The sequence below is a fragment of the Crocodylus porosus genome, unplaced genomic scaffold (assembly GCF_001723895.1).
Source record: "Crocodylus porosus isolate Cpor-Errol unplaced genomic scaffold, CroPor_comp1, whole genome shotgun sequence".
NCBI lineage: Eukaryota > Metazoa > Chordata > Crocodylia > Crocodylidae > Crocodylus > Crocodylus porosus.
The window spans coordinates 2,507,702-2,528,337 of NW_017728943.1; the positions used below are offsets into that span (position 1 = coordinate 2,507,702).

General features: G+C 50.1%; 2 protein-coding genes across 4 annotated transcripts in view; one reads left to right on the forward strand and one right to left on the reverse strand.

The window, feature by feature from the left end:
• Window positions 1-14,070, forward strand: part of SGCA (sarcoglycan alpha) — a 26,122-nt gene extending 12,052 nt beyond the window's left edge. For 2 of the 3 annotated variants that reach the window (XM_019548438.1, XM_019548435.1), the window contains 2 exons: window positions 12,729-12,914; window positions 13,812-14,070. In XM_019548438.1, coding sequence (XP_019403983.1) covers window positions 12,729-12,914; window positions 13,812-13,815 — 190 coding nt within the window. In that variant the 3' untranslated portion in view covers window positions 13,816-14,070. The other variant, XM_019548437.1, reaches the window with a different exon arrangement.
• On the reverse strand, window positions 9,647-12,706 carry LOC109318945 (histone H1.1-like). The gene has a single exon (XM_019548439.1). It carries the CDS (start codon window positions 10,692-10,694, stop codon window positions 10,245-10,247), a length of 450 nt encoding a protein of 149 aa, XP_019403984.1. The 5' UTR covers window positions 10,695-12,706; the 3' UTR covers window positions 9,647-10,244.
• Window positions 14,071-20,636: the final 6,566 nt, after the last annotated feature.

Consider the following 20,636-nt stretch of genomic DNA (forward strand, 5'->3'; position numbering starts at 1 on the left):
GACAGCATGGAGAGGGTCCAGAGGAGGGCCACTCGTATGATCAGGGGACAGCAGGGCAGGCCCTATGAGGAGAGGGGGGATCTAGTGGCCTGTTATAAACTAGTCAGGGGGGATCAGCAGGCATTGGGGGAGTCACTGTTCCCCCGAGCACTACCAGGAGTCTTTCCTGCCATGGCAGGGGGTCGGACTAGATGATCTGCTCAGGTCCCTTCCGACCCTAGAAACTATGAAACTATGAACTTTGAATGGTGTCTGTGATATGTAAGCCCTTGCCAGGAGCCAGGGGACACATCTGACTGATGGGCCTGTCTGTAGCAAAGTGTCCCTTCCCTATGCTGGGACTGAGGGCCAACACTGAAGGAAGAATGCTGCCTCCGGAGTCACCAGTGCTGGAGGTGGCATTCACCAGAGGTGTCTTCTGAGCCCATGAGATGTCTTTCTGGCTCTGCCAGCAAGGGCTCATGCTTTGTCCCATCTCTGCCCGCTTCTCTTAGCTGTTATCAAACAGGTCTCTGCTTTGTCCCCCTTCCAGCCCCAAAGGATGAGCCCGGACTCAGGACCATAAATACAACTCCAGTGTATTTTTCACAGTAATGACACTGTGCCCATATGGGCCCTGTCTTTCATTCTCTGAATTACTACTGCCCAGGTGGGCAGACTTCTGCCTTGGCTTCCTCTGCGGCCCCCTCAGAGCCCTTCTGCTCCTTCCTGCCCAGCTTCCTGCTCCTGTGCCCAGCCCTGTTGGACCGGCCCCACTTCCTGGGTGCCGCGTTCTTGTTCAGGGCTGCCACCCCTTTGCCAAGGCGGAAGGAGCCAGAGGCACTGGTGCCTCTCAGATGCCGCAGGACCCCCTTGGCGACGAGACCCCTGAGCACTCTCCGGAAGTGGCTTTTCTTCTTTGCCATGTCATAACCAGTGGTTATGAGTGATTTCATGAGGGCTTGTAGGGAAATGCCCAAGCGCTTCGTGGAGGAGGCCACAGCTTCCACAATGAGCTTGGAGAGGGCCTGGGTTGGCAGCTTGGGAGGGCGGATCTCCAGTGCCTTGTGCTGCCTCAGGAAGCTGGCCGCCAGTGCCTTGGGTGTACTGGAGGGGTCAGCTTGCTCCACTGTCTCCAAGTCTGGCTTAGTGGAGGCTGGGTCGGCTGCGTCCAGGCTGGTTGTAGGACAAGAGGGTGCCTGGGGGGATGCTCTCCCCTTGGTCATTCTGCTCGCTGAAGAAAACGTCTTTCCTGCCTCACTTACTACCCACTGCCCAGTGCAAGACACTGCAGTGAAAGAGGCTGCCTTGTGGCTTCAGATCTGACTTTGCGTTTCGTCTTCCACTCGGTGAGCTCTGATGCTGGGTTGGGCTTTGTGTTTAAGTGATTTCCACAGCTGAATGCCGGAGATTCAGACAGGGAATGGGCCTGGGGCAGCCTCAGATTCCCAGCTTCCTTGGAGAAAGCACCGAGACTTCCCTGCTGCCTTCCAGCTTTTCCCTCACAGGCTGACCTTTATGGTATGAGGCCTGATTTGGGGCCCTGGAGCTCGGCTTGGAGATCCTGGGTCCAGGCCAGGAGATCTCGGATCTGGACTTGGCTTCTTTCTTCAAGAAATGTCTCCCTCTTTGGGTATGTGGGCCACTGTAGTGAGAGTCCTCCTGCTCCGCGTGGCTCCCAGCAATCCAAGTTGCCTGTGACACTGACCTGTCACAGTTGTCATTGAGCACCAGGACAAACTAGCGGTAACCATGACAACAAAATGTGACAGAGTGTGATGTCATAAAGGCCCTGTGATGTCGATGAATGTGTTGCTCCATCTCACAAGGGTCTGAGTGATGTTTTATAGATTTGAAGGGTATCACAAGACTTCAATTAAAAACACACTTCAATTTTATTCTCTTCCAGTACAACAGGTCCAGAGGCACTAAGCAATCTGAATGCCCATGAGAAGGAAGGGAAGGGGGGTCACAGGGTAGACATTATACCTTTTTGTAGAGAAATTTGCTTCTACTCTGAGCTGGGTGAACCTCAACATTAATTTCCAGAGAAAATTCTGACAGGTTGAGATTCATTTTTCTTCTGGATGAACTAAGAACAAACGTTCCCAGAATTCTCTGCAAAGCAAAATTTTCAAAAGAAAAAATTCTCTCTAGGCCAGTTGAAATGTTCCCTTCTGACAAAGTATTTTCATTTTGTTCTAATCCATCTTTTCAATTTATCTTATAACCCAATGTCAATTTTGAAATGAAAATGCATTATAACGTGAAAAAGTCGAGCGTTCCATTCCAATCAAATTGAGCTCTTTTGACCTTATTAAAAAGCTTTGGGTCAATTTTTCCCCCTAAATTGCTCCAAATTTCCACATGTTCTTGTAGGAAGTTTTGATTTTGATGCACTGACTTGTTTTGTTGGAAATTTTTGACCACTTCTCCTTATCCAGGGGCAGCAGAATTTAGCATGTAAGCTGTGTCTTGAGAAAGCACGCTTGTAAGCATGTGTATGAATGAAGTGACAATATGAGGGTGAAGATTTGTCTGGGTGTGTGCGATGGTGCACAGGTATCTGGGTCTGCATAGATATTTGTTATTGTTATTTTTCCAGTTGATTTCACATCGCTACATAACAGTTATTCACCTGTTTTGTTTATTTGCATACTTCCAGTGGGACTAAAACATTTTCTCTTCAGTTATATTTCACCATGTTATTTGCATATTGGCTTTGGTTTATTGCATAAGCTAAACTAGGAAAAGGAAAGCCAGCAAACCAGTGATTGGTTTGCTGAATAATGCAGCAATTAAGCATCATGGGAAAAGAGATATCCACCTGTAACAGGCAATTTGGCACTGTGTTTCAAATTCTGAAACAATGTTGTCATCAGGAAAATGACTGCAGGTGACTTTCAGTTATTTTAAATAATTGTAAATGATTAAGCATATTGCACTGGTTTGAGGAATACTTAACACATTCCCTGTCACTCCCTGCTATATCAGGCCATTCATTCAGCGGCCTGAGAGAAAGAGTAGGGAATTGTTATGTGTGGGATTTTCATTATTCACACACACATGGTCAAGTGTAAAGACACAGTGGGGCATGAGGTATGATTGAACCTCAGCTGCTGTCATGATTTGCCAGTAAGCCTTGAAGAGCTGGCATAAAAATGCATGGAGAAGCTTGAAGTATTTCAGTTAGAGATTATGCCACCTGTTTCCAGTCTTGTTTTTTTTAAATATTTTGTTCATTAACCCAATCTACTTAGTTACATAATTCTGTTGGGAAAAAGGCTGTGCAAATAATAGGAATACACTATGTGGCGGGATGCTTAGTGTGCCTGTCCCTTGAAGAAGTGAGGCGGCTTGAGGAGTAGCCTGCAGGTGATGAAAAGGGCTAATGAGAGAGTCACTGGATTGGGAGTGGGCAGGGCTTGGGCTGTATAAGCCTGGGCCCAGAGCTGAGCAGGCAGTAAGCATCCAGCTGTGCAGGATGGCTGCAGCTCCTGAAAGCCAATGCAAAGAGTACAGCCTGCAGCAGTCTGGATGTTTAGGAAGGAAAGAGGTGGAGAAGGTTCCTAGGGGACCAAAGGGTCCACAAGCCCAGAGAGGGGCCGTAAGTGGGACCAGAGAGCCCAGAGAGGGGCTGAGTGTATGGAGTGAACATCAGTGAAGTGATGATATCTGCGAGGCTTGGGTGTGGTGTAGGGGCAGACAGAACCATGCAACTAGCCCTTAAGGCTATGACCACAGACACTGTGGTCCTGGGATCAAGCTTGGGAAGCCCTGGGACAGCCTCCCTTACCTAAACTAAATACATCAAGTTGTGGCAGGCACATGAAGGGGCACATGAAGATAGGTGGAGGGTGAAGGGTCCAATAGAGAAGGGGAAGTCGGTCGGGGGAGGCAAACAGAGATGAGAGGCTGGGAGAGTGTTGGTGCGTGTCCTGCTTCCACCCTGGTAGGACAAAGCCTTGGAGACCTGAGGGGCCTGGCTTCTTTTCCTTGTGGCTCCCCACCCCTGCCTCCTGAGGCAGTGCCCTGCAGGGCCTTTTCAGCTGCATCCCCCGACAGGACCTAATTCTGCTGCCTCTGCACCCCATCCCAGCCTCCATCAGGGAGAGGGGACCTGTTTCCTGGCAGGTCACTGCCTGAAGGAGCCAGCCCAATCCCCTGGCAACCTGGAGCTGACCCAGGCCAGGCATTTTGGTGCTGTGGCAGGTGAATTAGATTGCATTTGACTCTCACTGCCTGCCCTTGAGCTTGCCAGTGCCTCAGTGCCTGGGTGATTGGCATTCTGTAAACATCTCAATGGCTAGGCAAGTGGGCCTTGGACTAGACAGTGTGACCCAGTGTACCAGGCAATGTGTTGGAGGCCAGTAGTGTGGGTTCTGTCACTGGCTTCCCATGTGACCTTCCATAAGCCATGCTTCTTCCATCTTTGTCTACTTAGATCATAAGCACTCTCAGTGCCTTCTTTCCCCTTGGGCAGAATCCCTTCCTGCTCCAGACTCTCCAGTCCTTCTGTAACATACCCTTCTTCCCATGATGGCTATGTGCCCTGCTTTGTCAAGAACCACCAGGCCATCTCCAATGACCCTTGGCAATTAGTGCCTTAGGTCTCTGTCTCCTGGAAATGCAGGCAGCCCTTGGGCATGTCGGCAGCCCCTGGAGCACCCCACTTGTGCCATGCTGGAGGAACCATCCTGCAGAGCTCTCCCAGCAATGATCATCCTCTTTCTGCAACACCCAGGTTATGCCTTCCTGGTCACTGCACCCTGTCTGGCACTAGTTTTGGGGAGATGGAAGGGGGTCAGAACCCTGCAGAGTATTTCCTCCCCCCTCTCTGTGCCCTTCTTTGAAGATAAGCATGGATGCAGGATGGTTTAAACACAACAATCCTTTTATTTAGCACTGTGAAACATCTGTACTTTGTGGGGGTCAGCCCCTCAGGTGCTAGCTTTTGACTACTTGGCCTTGGGTTGTGGCTTCTTGGACACATCCATTAACCCCATACTTCCTCTTTCGGCCAAGGTGGTTGCTGCTATCCCGATCTTGAGGACTTTCTCCTTTTTCTGAGGTAGCTTCTTTTTTCCTTGGCCTCCACCCATCTTCTTAGCCAGTTTCTTGCTGATCCCAAAGGAGCCCGAAGCCCCCATGCCTTTCAGCTTTTGCAGAAGCCCCTTGGTTACCAGGTTCAACAGCACCCTCTTGAAGTAGTTCTTCCTCTTCACCATGTCGTATCCTGTGGCTTCAATGGTCTTCTTAAGTGCCTGCAAGGAGAGGCCGGAGCGCCTATTGGAGGTGGCCACGGCATTCAGGATGAGCTTGGAGAGGCCCTGATACAATGGCTTGTGCAACTTGGAGGAGCCATCACTTGCTGGACTGGATGTCTTACTAAGTGATGGCTTGGCCTTCTGAGAGAGGCCAGATTCTGAGGACTTGGTCCTTTTGGAGTTTCTGCAACCATAGCGTAGCACCTTACCAGAGAGGCCAGAGCCAGATGGCTGGGCCTCAGGGAAGAGGCTGGAGCCAGAAGGCTGAGGCTCGTTGAAGAGGCTGGGACAAGATGGCTGGGGCTGCTCTGGATTCTCACTTGGCTCTGCAGCTGGGCTATCAGAACCAGCGTTTCCTGGACCAGGTCTCTCCAGATCCAGGTTGGGTGACTCTGTAGAAGGAATCTGGGGAGGCTCATTCAGGTCAGTCATTTTGCTTTCCCAGGGACTTCCTTCTCTTTGTCAGGAAGTCCTTCCCCACTGTGTATGTGCTTGCCTGTCTCTTCCTATGGATGTGTGCTGCCCTTTGGCTGTCCTGCCAGCAGCTGTATGTCCAGTTTACCTTTGGTGTCTGCTCTGAGACATCACACTCAGTAAATTCTCTCTGGAAGCCGAGTGGCTGTCTTGTTGTTCCAGCTGTCTGCACGTTGCCTCGAGTTGCTCAGACAGCTCAGTCTTTGGCTGGATAGATACGTCCACGTCTAGCCAGCTCTTGTTCAAAAGGTCTGCTCCATGGAAGAGAGCCAGGAAGAGCTTCCCTGAAGGGGAAACACTGATCCCTTACTCCTGCCTTGCAACTTTGGCTCCTTGTGGCCAGCTGGGCAACCCGATTGGGTGATGGTCTCTCGGAAGGCCTTCTCTCACCACCCTGGGTACCAGTGGAAACTTTTCCAACACTTCCTCCTGGATTCTAGGCTGTTGCCAACAATGAAGTTGTGGGTCAATTATAGGTTGAGGGACTAGTGAGCTATGAAGCAAATGCCACTTGGCAACTCGTGCTGGGATGCTCAGATAAATTGGTTGCTGTGAGTACAGAGCTTTGGGTATTGTGACATCAGACATACCCTGTGATGTGTGCGTGTGGGTGTGTCTGGGCAGATGTCTCATATCACACATCTGCCATATTGGACTTAGTACAAGTGAAGTGCAGGAATAGACTAATAACCCTTTAAATAGTTTGTGAGGCCTCTAGTGATTCACACTGTGCTCTTTGGTTTCCAAGCTGCCAGTCAGAGCAGCAGCGTGGTGTATGTGGCATGCGTGCATGTAGTTGATATATGGACCAACAGATGTACCTGTACAGCTTCCTTGTGCTGTGTTGTGTAAAGAGCAACAGACATCATGTTGCATTTCAGAGACACTGAAAGATTTTAACAAAACCTCCCCTGACTGCTTCCACCTTGATCAAAAAGCCCCTCTTGTTCTGAGCTCTCCCACCTATTCACAGCAGCTAAAGGCCAGGCTGCTTGGAAGTACACAGCATCCACAGACCTGCAGCAGGGGTTGAATTCTGCAGAGAGCTCAGTGTGTTGGGTAGCCACAGGGCCCAAGCTGGAAGGAGTGTCACAAATGGGAGATGCACAGGCCTGCTTTGAAACATTGGCCCACACCGACGAGCTGAACCCTTCTGAAAGCCCCACTCTGATTTTGCAGGCGCTGAACTCTTGGCAGACTGTCCTGTGGAGGCCCCAGCCCACTTCCCACTGGATACCAGTTACCTCCCTGCTCAACTCAGACGTAGTTTCACTGGGGGGTGACTTGTGTGCAGTCTGTGGCGGGGTGGAGTTCAGCTTAAAGATTATACTGATGCCTTTGTCCTTTTGCATACATCTGCTTGAGGTACATTCCTCATTGCTTTATGCTGATCAAAGGACTGGCCCAAGGACTCCTGCGTCCACCTCCTTCTCTCCCCCCTTCCCCCATCTGTATTACCCTTCTCTGGGTCATGCCCTCCCCAGCTGGAGGCTGCTGAGCAATGCAAGCTGCTGGCACCTACTGCACCCAGTCCCTTGGCACCTGGTTGCTGGTTACAAGGCTCGGTGATTTTTTTGCCCTGCCAGGTGTGTGTTGCCAAGGGCAGTGGAATCCTGCGGAAAGGGCAGGTCAGGCTTATCTGCACATCTGACTCCCCTGGCTGGACCCAGGCAGGATGTCCTTCTGGTAGGACCAATGAACACAGAGAACACAAGGGCCTATGGCAGAACATGTCCGTTTCCCTGGACACTCCATCATTGACCTCGGGATTGCTGTTCTTGGCAAAAAATAATTTTTTAAATTGAAAAACCAATTTGAACAGGAAACTACAGAACAAGAAATCATCTACAGACTGGACTGTGTTAAGCATGGTTTAAACAGGAACTATGGATTCTTATCTCATTACCTGGATTTAGCTTCTGTGACCCCCTTTGTTTTAATGGTTTTTCTGCTCATTTCCTTTTCTCTCCTAGCATTTCCCCCTTCCTCTCTCTCCCTCCTCCTCTCTCTCTCCCTACTCCCTTGTCTTTTGTATTCTAATTTCTCTGTCCTCCTTATATTCTGCTTTCTGTATGTCCTTTCACAGTGATTGATGAAGTGAACTTGGGTTCACGAAAGCTTGCTCTCTCTGCGTATCTTATTTAGTTAGTCTATAAAAGTGCATATGTACCTTGCCTCTGACTGACTTCAGACTAACACAGGTAACTACATCTCTTGAGGAACCAGGTCATCACTGGCTCTTCTTTATCTGCAGCTGAGAAGTGTTCCCATTATGCCTCTGGTTTCTTGAGATCCATGACACCTGGCCGGGTCTTCTTGTCCCAAAATGGGGAAGGGGAAAAGGCACCAGCACCCAAAAGAACTTGAAGAGGAGGAATCATGCTACAGGTGTTAATGATCCCTATAACCCTCATTTGTTAGTCCCTGTGCTAGGTAGGCATGCATCGGCCTACCTATGTCCATGTCATGGCTGTCAGCTGGTGAGTGGACACCTAGGCTTGTGCCTTGGGGCTGGTCAGGCCCAGGGACTCTGGATCAAAGCACTTCGGGCTCTGAAGCCTGAACTGCTTCAGTTTGCTAGCCCTTTGTCAGAGACAGGGCCTTGAATCTCTATTCCTGGCGTAGCTGTCACTGGAGATTGACAGGGAGCCTCCACCAGCATGATCCGCCATCCTTCCTGCAGCAGCCCTTCTATCTTTTCATGTAGGATCAGAGTGTCACTGGAATGGATTCACTGTCTCACTCACAGTCCATGCTCACATGGCCATCCTGGACCTAAGGAGAGGTAATGCCAACCCAGCATTTTACTGAGCCCTGATTCATGGCTCTGGATCCAGAGGCTTTAAGCTTCCTGTATTCACTTGCTTCTGCCCATCTTGGTCCCTTTCAGGAGACAACCAGACATCAGCCTTTGTACAACAGGAGACCTCAGTCACTTTTTCTTTGGTGACTTTCTCCTGTCTCTTGGATGCTGGATGTTTCTTTCTACCCACCTTTCCCCTTCCCCCTTCTCTCTCAGTTCAGTGGAGCCTGAGTAGTCTTCACTCTTTCCTGTCCACAGGAGTAGCTTGGCCAGCAGTCTTCTTGACATGGGACTTGTTACTCCATGTTATAGCTTCCAACTTCCACAATATCCTTGTGACTTATTGGTCCTGCTTTCGAGTGACAGCCACCCCAGCACTGGCATAAGGAAGGCTGCCCTGTACTCCTAGCAAGGGTTCCCCATCTGGTCACTCCAGACCTAGTGTTGGAGGTCATTGGTTCTGACCAGGAAAGCATTGGTCCATTTCAAAGGCCTGGTTTCTTCCATGTTAACTGTGGCCCCCTGCCATGTGGCTAGGTGAAGCCTACACCTTCTTTAGGGACCTTGTCCCCCATTTCCCTTCCTCACACTGGGCTGCTCTTGACAGTCAGGTGATGACATGACTGGGATCATGGAGAATGCATCAGAGGTGAGCTACAAGGTGGTACCTGGCCTAGTGTTTATCCTGGACTGATGTAGTGTGGCAGGCATAGCAGCGCAGTGGATGTGCAGTGTTGTTAAACTGCCAATACCTGTAGATCACAGGCTGTCCGGACTCTTTCCTATGCAGGGTGTTAGACGCCAGAGATACTACCCAAGGTTTAAATGACTCCCCTTCCACCGGCGATGTTTTTATTAAGACCCTTGCACTCTGGGATTTGCCTGAGTGTGTGAAGGTCCATAGCTGACACTTTGCCTATGTAGGAACATTTCAGGCTTTTTGGTTTTTGCTACTTGAATACCTCTCCGCCCACATTCTAGCACATGATTGCTAGACACAGAAGTAGCTTCTCCCAGCAGGGATGTGCAGCCCCCCTGTGGCAGAACCCAGAAGCAACATCCAGGTGAGTACCAGCCAGATCTAGTAAGCCAGCCAAGCAGGCTTCAACTCTTCTGGAGGCCTTTCATGAACTGCTTGTGGGCAAGAGTCAGTCCACCCATCACAGAGATGCTACCTCCAGGGTGGCAGCAGCCAGCAGTTTAACAACAGTGAAGCAGTGTGATGAATTGGAAAGTGAGGGAGGAAGACACTTTATGCAACTGAAAAGAAAGAGCCATTTGGACAATTACGTACATTCGATGTCTGAACTTGAAAGTTGGCAAGGATCAGCACTGTTCCCTTTGCAAAGTGTGCCACAGGCTCACCAGTGACCAAATCTCAGGGCTTCACTCTTCCTTGGAAAGAAGAGCAGGACTCTCATAGCATGTTGAGAGCTTCAGTTCAGGAGCAAGCTGGGGGATGTCCACCAAGCACAAATAACGTGGTTCTTGTCTCCTATCCACACAAGTCAGCCTAATGCTGCTTTGCTTATAAGGCTCCCAAAGCAGCACAACACAGTGCAGCACTCAAAGCTGCTCCCATCCCCCTCTCTTAACTTTCAGGACTTTCCTTTGCTGTTGCATTTGACTCTGTAAAAAATGCTTAGACACAGGAGAGGTTTAAATATTGGGATTACTTTATTGAGCACCTGCCCATAGCTGGGCCCCTGCAGGGGCATTTCTCAAGCCATGGCTTTCCGTTTCCTGCCCCGCTGGGCTGGTTTGCTAGACCTGGCAGGTGCTTGCTTGGATGTTTTTCTGCTTCCAGATTTCTTCTTCTTCTTGTCAGTAACTTTATTCTTTCTCTCTTCGCTCCTCTTGCTGGAGCGGAAGGAGCCAGAGTCATCAGGCCCTGTCATCTGCTTCAGAAGCCCCTTGGAGACCAGACCCTTGAGGACCCTCAGGAAGTGGGTCTTGTTTCTCATCACATCATAGCCAGCCTTGGTGACAATCTTCTTCAGGGTTTCCAGTGAGAGCCCCTGGCAGTTTGGAGAGGTTGCCACAGCCCAGAGGATGAGCTCGGAGACACTGGGGCTGGCATTCTTGGAGACAGTGGGCTGCAAGTCTGCGTTCGAATCAGAAATGCCCACCTCTGAAGAAGAGCCTTCGCATGGCTCACAGAGGCTGGTCATGCTGGTGCCTGAGACCTCTGTTTATACCTATTGATTCCTGATCTAAGGGGCTTTTCCTTCAGATCAGAGCCACTCTCTCACTACCCTCCAGGCCACCTTCTCCTGTCTTTTTTCAGGTTCAATGAGTAGCTCCAGTAGCTGGGGGCCACAGCTCTGTTCTTGGCTTTCTTTCCCCACTCGGCTCAGCACCCAGGGCCTGACTGGAAGTACAGGCCGAGTCCCACCTCTTGCTGGTGCCCCCAGACCAGGGGGATAAAAGCAGGTGTTGGTTAAGATTTCTCTCCACAAGTGTGCCAGTTAATGCCCATCACACATCACAGCTTTTGTACCTCACAACTCAACTCATGTCCTTCCTCACCCACCAACTCTTGGGAAAGCCTTGTCCAGTTCCTCAGCTGAATTCTAGGCAACTCCCCCTATTCGTGTTGTCTAAGTCCTTGTGTGGAGGATGCTGGGCAAGTAGTGGTGAGCCGCTTGGCAAGGCCCACCCCAAATGCTGTCACAGCCTAGTGCCATGGCAACAGAGCTTGGTAGATTGTGATGTCAGAGAAGCCCTCATGATGTGTGTGCATGTGGGTCTGCAGCCTCCTTTCCCATGCTGTATACAAAGGGCATGAACTACTGTTATAACAAAAGTCATAGTTTTTAAGCTCACACCAGCCCCTTTATGTCAGTGCAAGTTTTGCATTGATTTCAGAGGATCAAGGATTTCACCATACATGTGGGTGTGATGGGGAGCAGAAATGCAAAGCTAGTGGGAAGGAAGAGCCAACCCTTCATCCCAGGATTGTGCAGCACTTACCACTCTGTGATGCTGCCCTAGACTGGTGTTTCTAAGCCCTACCCCAGTGCACATGTAAATGAGTTTTGTGCTGCAAGCAAACAAGTGCCTGTATGTTTGCCAGTCTGTGGAAGATTTTGTGTGTGTACATATGTGTGTACAAATAGTGCATGCAAGTGTGTAAACACATGAGCTTGCTACCTGAGGGGGATCCATTGCTGTCCTTCTGGCTCCCAGCTCTCTCCTGTCTCATGGGCTGCAGTTCCTGTGCTCTGATGAACTGCTACTCCTTTCACCTCCGAGACAGGAACTGGAGATCAGTGATGGTCACTCCCTTAGGCACTGATGAAAACCCCAGACAGACTGGACAGACCTTGTTTCCCTTCCATCTCTCAGGAGGTAACCAGGGAACCATGAATGTTTTAGCCTGATGATTCAGTGCTGCCAATTGTGGTGGGGTCCAGCAGCTGCATCCCTACACCTTTTCTTGCTGTGCTGCCTCCTTTCCCAGCACCAGAGTACTGAGGCTCCTCAAAGATGCTAGCCACTTACAAACCCTGGTACCCCCTAGGAGACTGGAGCTCCCCTAGGAGCTGCTCCCATGCACAGACCCGGCTCCAGGGCTGTGTTTTGGAAAGAACCAGTGTCACCGTAAGGAGCAGTCAGGCAGCAGGAGTGTAACATGGACCCCAGAGGCCTCTGTCAGGCAGACGCAGCCCCTCAAGTCCTTCCTTGTGGCACTGGCTGATCCCACAGGATGGTGCAAGCTCCTAGGGCCTCATGCTTAGGCTGTGCCCATGCCCTGAATCCCTGCAGTGCAGGCAGTGCCCTCACCTGCTGTCTGGGCTGTTTCTTTTTCATTATTTTCCTTGAGCAGAGCCAGACCCTGGGAGGAGGCACTGGGTAGGGAAGGAGGGAAGCTCCTCCTAGTCTGCTCCTCCCCAGGCAGGAGTGGTAGGGAAGCAGCCCTGCATTTCTTTGCTGATTGCTCCTGCCTGTAACAGCCAACACCAGTTCCATTGGCCCTTTGCAAGCCACCACAAATAAACCTACACGTACTGTTTTTCAATCCTTTATTAACCCTTCCTAAGCCATTTAGTAACATCCTTAACACAAGTCATGGCAGTAGTTATTCCTAGCGGGGGTGTATTAGGGCAGGAAGGAAGAATCAGGATCCATCCAGCCCTTTCCCCAGGTGTGTCTCTACCCCAGGGTGACTGGACTGATGGTTTGACCACCCTCCTGTCTGTCAGCATCCAGATGGTGCACCACAACACAATCCATGGCAACACGGAGGAGCTGAGGCACATGGCCAGCAGCAGGGAGGTGCCGCAGCCCCTCTCCACCCTGCCCATGTTCAACGTGCGCACAGGCGAGAGTATCAACCCCATGCATGGGCGGTACGACAGTGCCCACGTCCCGCTCATCCTGGACCAGAAGTGAGTGCCCCTTGGGTGGGACTAGCCTGGGTCTGGCTGGACAGTATGGGTGGTGGACAGCAGAGTCTTAGCCTGGGGTAGGTCTCAGTTTTTCCCCTGCCAGAATCAAATTTGTTAAGCGGGTTGTAAAGCAAGGAGAATGAGTCTGAGGGCATCATTGCACCAGGAGCCCTTTATACCCATGGAGCAAGGTGGAGGGGCTGCTGGGGAAAAGCTGCCTGGGGGTACAGGACCCAACACAGCTGTCTCTAGCAGAAGTGCCTCTAGCAGGAGACTGCCCAGAGCAGACTAATACCCCAGAGAGGACCACCTCTGCTCTTCTGTAGGGGCACAGGGCACTGGGGCAGCCTCTGTGACCGAGTCCCTGGCCTCTCTGTTGTGTACAGTGGAGGGGACAGACATCAGTGCTCCTGAAGGCTTCTGACTAGAACAGGTGAGACGGTTGAGCACAAAGGATATGCAAGAGCTTTCCCCTTAACCAAGCCATGGTTGCCTAGTGGTTAGAGCACATGCCTTGAACTCAGGGGCCTTATAGCTTGTCTACAGTGGGGACCTCAGAAGCTGTCCTGAATTAGCATTTCAAGTGAGTGGTTGAATTAAACTTTGATCAATGCCTGTGCAGGCACTTTTTTTCTAAACTAATTCGCAGGGCATTGGCCTGGCTTAATTCTGAGTAAGAGCATCTCCATGGGGATTCGGCACAGGTTAACCAATGCAGTCTCCCGTGCATTCACACCAGCTTCTCTGGGTGTTGCCATGGAGACGGGCACTCTGTTACCCATAGGGTAGGGTAGAGGCTCCCTCCCAGCTCGGCGGTCCCCGGAGGCGAATGTTGTCTAACTCTGAAGCATTATTAATATGTATAACAATTAAATGCATCCTTCCTCTTTCTCCCAGGTAAAGGCCAGACCAGGTGTTTGTTTGCCTCTGAGTGACTCCGTGTGCAGTGGTGAAGCCCTCTTATGGTTGGGAAGAACAGGGGGACCTGGGAAGAAAGTGTGGGGGCGGGGCAGGATCTTGATTTTTGTAGTATGCGACTAGAGTAACAGGTTTGAAACAGAGAGATCAATGTACGTGTATGTAACAAACAGAGGGACACAGGCTCCAACCATCGGAACAGCAAATAATTAAAGAAGAGTTGTGTTTAATATTGAAACTCTGTCTCTCCGCTTTCCTTTGCTGCTCCCTGGTCACTGACCCACACCAGCAATCTCTGCGGGCGCTAGATTGGTTAGAATGGCAGTCAAGGGGTTAACACTGCCTGCTGCTGTTCAGATCCAAGCACCTCTCACACCCATAAAGACACAGTCCCAGAAATACTCATGTTGTTGGAGGGCACTGTGCCAGGCCAGGCTGCCATGGGAAAACCATCTGCTCTGCTCTATGGCATGGAGCTGTGCAGGTTACAGAAGCCAGACAAGCTCCACTGGTGTGAACCAAGGGTGCTGGGATCCCAACTCCAAACGGGTGGACACTCACCTGCGCATGTCTCCAGGCAGTTTCACTGGGGGGTGTCTGCAGACTGCTTAGACACATTTGAGGGGCAGTGGAAGCTGACTGGTGTTTTCAGCTCAGTCTGAAAACACCCTGGGATTCCTGGTTTACAAATTACTGTACTCCCAGTCCTGCTTTTCCCCCAAAGCATTGAATTGTTATGCAGTTAGTGGTCTCCCTCTATCATGAGGGGGGGTGGGCTGTAGTTTCCTGGTGGGGTTAAGGCCACCATGTGTTCTGTCTCAGAATAAACTCTCTCTCTCTCTCTCTCTCTCTCTCTGGCTGGGGTGTGGGGAATTGTATTCAATGTGAGGGTTGAGTTGACCAAGACACAGGATTCATTTCTCAGGATAATCTGCTCTTTCAAAGTGTATTCCCATTCCCAATGAGAATAAGCCCATTCCATTTTCCTGACTTCCCCAAAGAACAACTTTTTTGCTAAATCTCTTTCCTTTTAGGTCAATTCCCTCCGACAAAATCAGGGTGCTTTGGTTTTGTTTCAACTCTGTGGCATTTCTATTTTATTTTCTCAAAAAAAAACTCCATGAAAATCAGTACCTTTGGGCAAAAAACCCTTTCAATTTCAACAAATGGGACTTTTCCCATAGAAAAAATGTTCTACCATGAAATCTGCAACTAGCTCTTACTAATAACCCACTGAGCCTGATAAGCTGCATGGGGCTAACATGGGAGATCTCCCTGGAAGCCCCACTTTGCATATATTTTTTGCGGAGATCTCATCATCCTTTTCCGCCTTGTGTCTTCCCCCTCTCCCCACTCAGCCCCCCTTCATCTCAGCAGGCAATCCATGATGACTTATTGCTGAAACAGAAGCCTGCACAGCTTAGACGCTGACCAGGTTCACGCTGGGACATCTCCCAACTAATGCAAGTGCTGAGTGAACACAGGTGAAAAACTTGTACCAAAGGGCCCAAAGTGATTGCCTCCTGCAGTCCAATGGCAAGAGGTTCCTAATATATATACAGGCCCTCAGCTACCTGCTCAATGCAACTGTAATCTCTTCCTGCTCCCAGGTATCCTCTCTGTGTGCTTTCAATGGAAGAGACCAGTGATTTTCAACTGGATTGCCACAGCACCCTGGGGTGCCATGAGATCCTTTTAAGGGTGCTCTACAATACTGGGTGTCCAAACACCTACACATGATTCACAAGATAAACCCAGACCAGATTTCAAATAGGAATCTTCAGTGTCATAAACACTTTGAGCTGCTGGGTGCTTTCTGAGTTCCCTGCACTAGAAGAGTGGCGCTTTTTTTTTCCAGGAAGGAAATGAGTGAAAGCTACAAGCTGGGGTTTTCTGAGAAATACCTTGAGCCTAGTGAGGAATGCCTTAAACCTAAAAAGACTGAGAACCACTGGAATAGACAGGATCTCCCAAGTTGGAGTTACTCCCATCTCTGTGCCTTGAGGAAGATTCACTTTCCATGTCACCAAGCACTAGTCTCTTGTTCTTAAATGTATATTGTATTGTACCTGCAAGGTACCAAAGCCAGATCAGCCCCAGAAGCACAGACTTACAGGTGGGCTATGTGCACACTCGAAACTGCTGGGAGACAGGGGTATGGTCCCTTATTGGCACAGCTGTGCCAGCAAAGCCCTGCCTAGAAGCAGTTATACAGTGATAATGCTTCAGTTCCCCAGTGTAGCTTGCTTTGCTCACTGATGTTTTCACTATATCAGCGCAGCTTTGCAGTAGCTGGGTCCACAGTAGGAGTGCTCTGCCCTGACGGTGAACTGATATTCCTGCCCTAGCAAAGTGCCCTTAGGGTAGACACAGCCCTCATCTCCTGTCTCTCACAGGCAAGGACAGAGCTCACAGATAACCACACATTTGCGCTCACCATAGACACTCACCCCTATCTGGACCACATGTGTGCACCTAGGGGAAAAGAGCTGGACCCAAGTGCAAACACACAGACTCACAGCTAGCCATGCATACAGGCTCACTTCTACCCGCAGATGTACATGCACAACTGGCTACAAGCACAGGCTCACAAGGATGTTCTCAAATCTCATGACCATACATATAAGAGGACAGGCTTAGAAGGAACCAAACAGCCCCGTAAGTGTCAATCTAACCAGGCTCTTGTACAGCTCCCCATCACTGCTATGTCTGCATGTCCAATAGCCCCATAGCCAGGTACACATCACATCCATAGATTAAATCAGTCTCAAAATCACACACACACATATACCCCCAATACACACAGATTCACAACTCCTTCCTGTATGTAAGAATTCCGTGTTACACCCAGTTATAAACCTAAAGACACCCGATCTTCACAAGCACACAAACCTGCCAACCCATATCCATCAATCCAGAGAAGCAACACGCTCTCACTGCTTACATAAACACCAAAACAGACACAGCCATCTTTGCACATCTATCACCTACACACACACAAACAAGGACCCAAGATTCACAATCCTGCTCACAAACAAAGCTGACTTGGAAACACCCCCCGGCAACAGTGCACCTTGCTGACATCTCCACTAAAAGCACTTTAGTGATAAAGCAATGCCAGGACATTATACTGAAGAAGCACAGCTAGTGTGGACCCAGCCTGACCAGCAGGGCTGTGCTCTTTACCAATAGAGTAAGACCCCCTCAATCTCCATAAGCAAACCATGCCATACTGGGAAAGATGTAGTTTTGCCAGTATTACTGCCTCTTCTACTAGCTCTGCTGTGCCAGCTGGGGGGCAAAGCCTTCTCAAAACCCAGCTCGATGGAGCAGTGCCAACAACTTCTTCCTGTGTGTTCAGAAGCCATCATCTTCTCACCCTGCTGCTCCATGGAACGTGTCCTGAGACATGTACAGCCAGCCTCCCCGGTCCTTCCTCTGCCCATCGGGTACAGCTTTCCCCTCAGCAGGGTACACTTTCCCTGCTTTGCTTCTGAATAAAATGCCATTGGGTGCCTGCCACATAACTGCAGGATGTCTGTATCCAGAGGAGACTGGCTAGCCCCCTGGCCCTGGGATAAGTCAGTCTGTCAGAGATGGCTGCAGCTGTGGGCAAAGGGAAGCATTCTTCACTCCTTCCCTCTCCCAGATCTAATGCCCAGAGCCAGAGCACCAGGAATGGGCGCGAGGTTAAGGAAACAGGAGGCACCAATGCAGGAACAATGAGACCATTGAAAGCTGCCTGTCACAGGCTGCTCCCTCAGTGCGCAGGGAGGGAGGAGGGGAACTCTTGGCAAAGTCCACCCGACTTTTGCTAGGATTTCTCCAGCAGGGTGCTGGGGCTCATGAGCAGGTACACAGTACTGTCTGCCCAGCACTGGCACACTGTTTGAGCTCTCTCTAACCCATTCTCTGATAATGGGTGGATAAAGCCCTAACTGGGATGGAGTCCAGTCCCTGTGACATACCCTAGAAAGGCCATACTGTCTTTTGCCAGGGTCAGGGGGCTCAGCACCTATCCAAGGAAAGATCAGGGCCAAGTCATGGAGTATCTGCAGTGGTGCTCCTAGGGGCTTCTGCCTCATTTCTGTATGGGCCCAGGGGGGGGTTCTGCTACAGGATGAGAGCACCTGCTGTGTAATGGGGTGGGAGGGAGGCATGGGCATCAGTGAGAGGTGTAGGGAGGAGAGGGAAATGCACACATGCACCCTCCTGCTCTACCCATACACACCTGCACATACCCTCTCCACTTGTATACATAAATACACACCACATATAAACACACTCTACCGCTGTCCTCTATATGTCCACACAGAAACACACACACTCTCCACCCACACCCTCACATGCATTTTCCACACCTCTCACACACCACCTACAGGCACATCCCCTCTCCATGTACACACACTACACCTTTCCACACATGTGCTTACACCCTCCACATGAACACACACATACCCTTTACGTGCACAGAGACACACATCACACATGCTTTCTATATGCACAAGCATTGTCTTCACCCAGATATATGCACACACAGCACATCTAGATCTATACTCCACATATATCTTCTAGATGCACCCCCCCCTTTACACACATTTCTAGCCATGCACAAATCCATACACCTACATACACATTCTGCTCACACAAACACAAAAAAACACACATATTGGTCATACCACACACACACACATACACACACTGGCTACACCATACAGATACATACACATGCACCCTCTCCACACTCCAACTCAATATATATACAAACACATTCATATACTGGCTACGCACACATACATACATACTGGTTACATCATACACACACCACATACACACACTCTGGCTACACCATGCATACACACACACACACACACATACACACACTGGCTACACCATACAGATACATACACATGCACCCTCTCCACACTCCAACTCAATATATATACAAACACATTCATATACTGGCTACGCACACATACATACATACTGGTTACATCATACACACACCACATACACACACTCTGGCTACACCATGCATACACACACACACACACACATACACAAACACTCCCTTTCTGCATATATACATGCCAATCCACATACATTCACACATAAGCAATCTCTCCATCTAGCCCCCAATATACATGCCTACACACCACACACACACAAGCACCCTCCTCCTATGCATCAGTTGACATGTTCCCTCACCACTTACCCACACTTAACACACACACTTAACACACACACACAATGGCTACACCATACATATCTCCTTTCCACATACATATACAACAATCCACATACATCTATAGCCAACCAATCTCTCTGCCTATATACATACATGCCACACACACACACACACACACAAAGATCCTTCTTCTACACACCAGGTTCACACATTCCCTCACCTACCCATACTTTACCAACCCCCCACAGTGCCACACAACCACCTCTCCACACACAGACACTAGCACATATACACAACCCTCTATATCTCTGCTCTCTCTGTAAACACCACCCCACACACACATCGATTTGTTTGTGCACACATGAGTGTGCACACACCTCACTGACCTATCTGCTGCTGCTGAGGTTCATCGCACCCATCTCCCTCTATACAGACATGCACATGCACATGCACATACACACACACATGCATGCACCTGGCTGGCCCCTGTGCTGCTGCCGCGCCATGCTGCTTTGCCTCCTTGCACACACCTTGGCACAGTCCTCCTGGAGTGGTCCCTGCCCCTTTCCCAGGCCCACCCCTGATCCCAACCCAGGTGGGTGTGCTGGGACTGTGTGTGGTGCTCGCTTGTGTGTTGCCACAGCCACATGCGTGAGCATGCATGAATGTGACATGTGCCCGCCAGGGCTGTGCTAGTGTGCTGCTTGTGTGTGGCTGTGAACATGTGTCTGGACTTGTGAACATGGCCTGGACTTGTGGCTGTGAACGTGGGCCTGGACTTGTCTGCTGTGTGCATACACATATGTGTGTGCACACTCATTGTGTGCTTGTCCCCCGTGTACCGGTGTGTGTGCATGCATACATATGAGTGTGTGTGCATGCATCCATGTGTATGCACCCCCATTCTGTGCTTGTCTACTGTGTGAATACATGTGAGTGTGCATGCATACATGCAAATGTGTGTGCACACATATATGTGAGTGTGCACCCCCATTCCATGCTTGTCTACTGTGTGCCAGTGTCCATGCATACCTACATGCGAATGTGTGTGCATGTGTCCAAGGTGAGTGTGCACACACATTCCATACTTGTCTACTGCATGCATGTGTGTGTGTATGCACACGCATTCCTTGCTTCCTGTCTACTGTGTCAAGACAGGTGAGAGTGTATGCCTCGTGAATGCTTGTGTACTGCTGCCGGGGTGTATATGTACATGTGAATATGTGTGTATGCATCCATGTGAGCATGTACACCCATTCCATGCTTGTCTACTGTGTGCCAGTGTGCATGCTTACATGTAAATGTGTGTGCACCCAGTTCCAAGCTTGTGTATTGTGCGCAGGTGTGTGTGCATACATGGAAGTATGTGCACCCATTCCATGCTTGCCTACTGTGTGCGTACATGTACACGTACACGTACACATACACGTACACACACAGGTAGTGAAGGCTAAGGATGTGGTAGTCATGGGGGACCTGAACTTCCCGGACATCTGCTGGGAGGAGCAGTCAGCCAGGTCTCAATGTTCACGTAGGATCTTGGCCGGAGTGCAGGACCTCCATCTAACCCAGGAGGTGCACAGCCCCACCAGGGGAGACGCCTTGTCGGACCTAGT

What these genes read in the sequence shown, in the direction of transcription:
- LOC109318945 (XM_019548439.1), bottom strand. Translation starts at nt 10,694, where the DNA reads ATGACCAGCCTCTGTGAGCCATGCGAAGGCTCTTCTTCAGAGGTGGGC.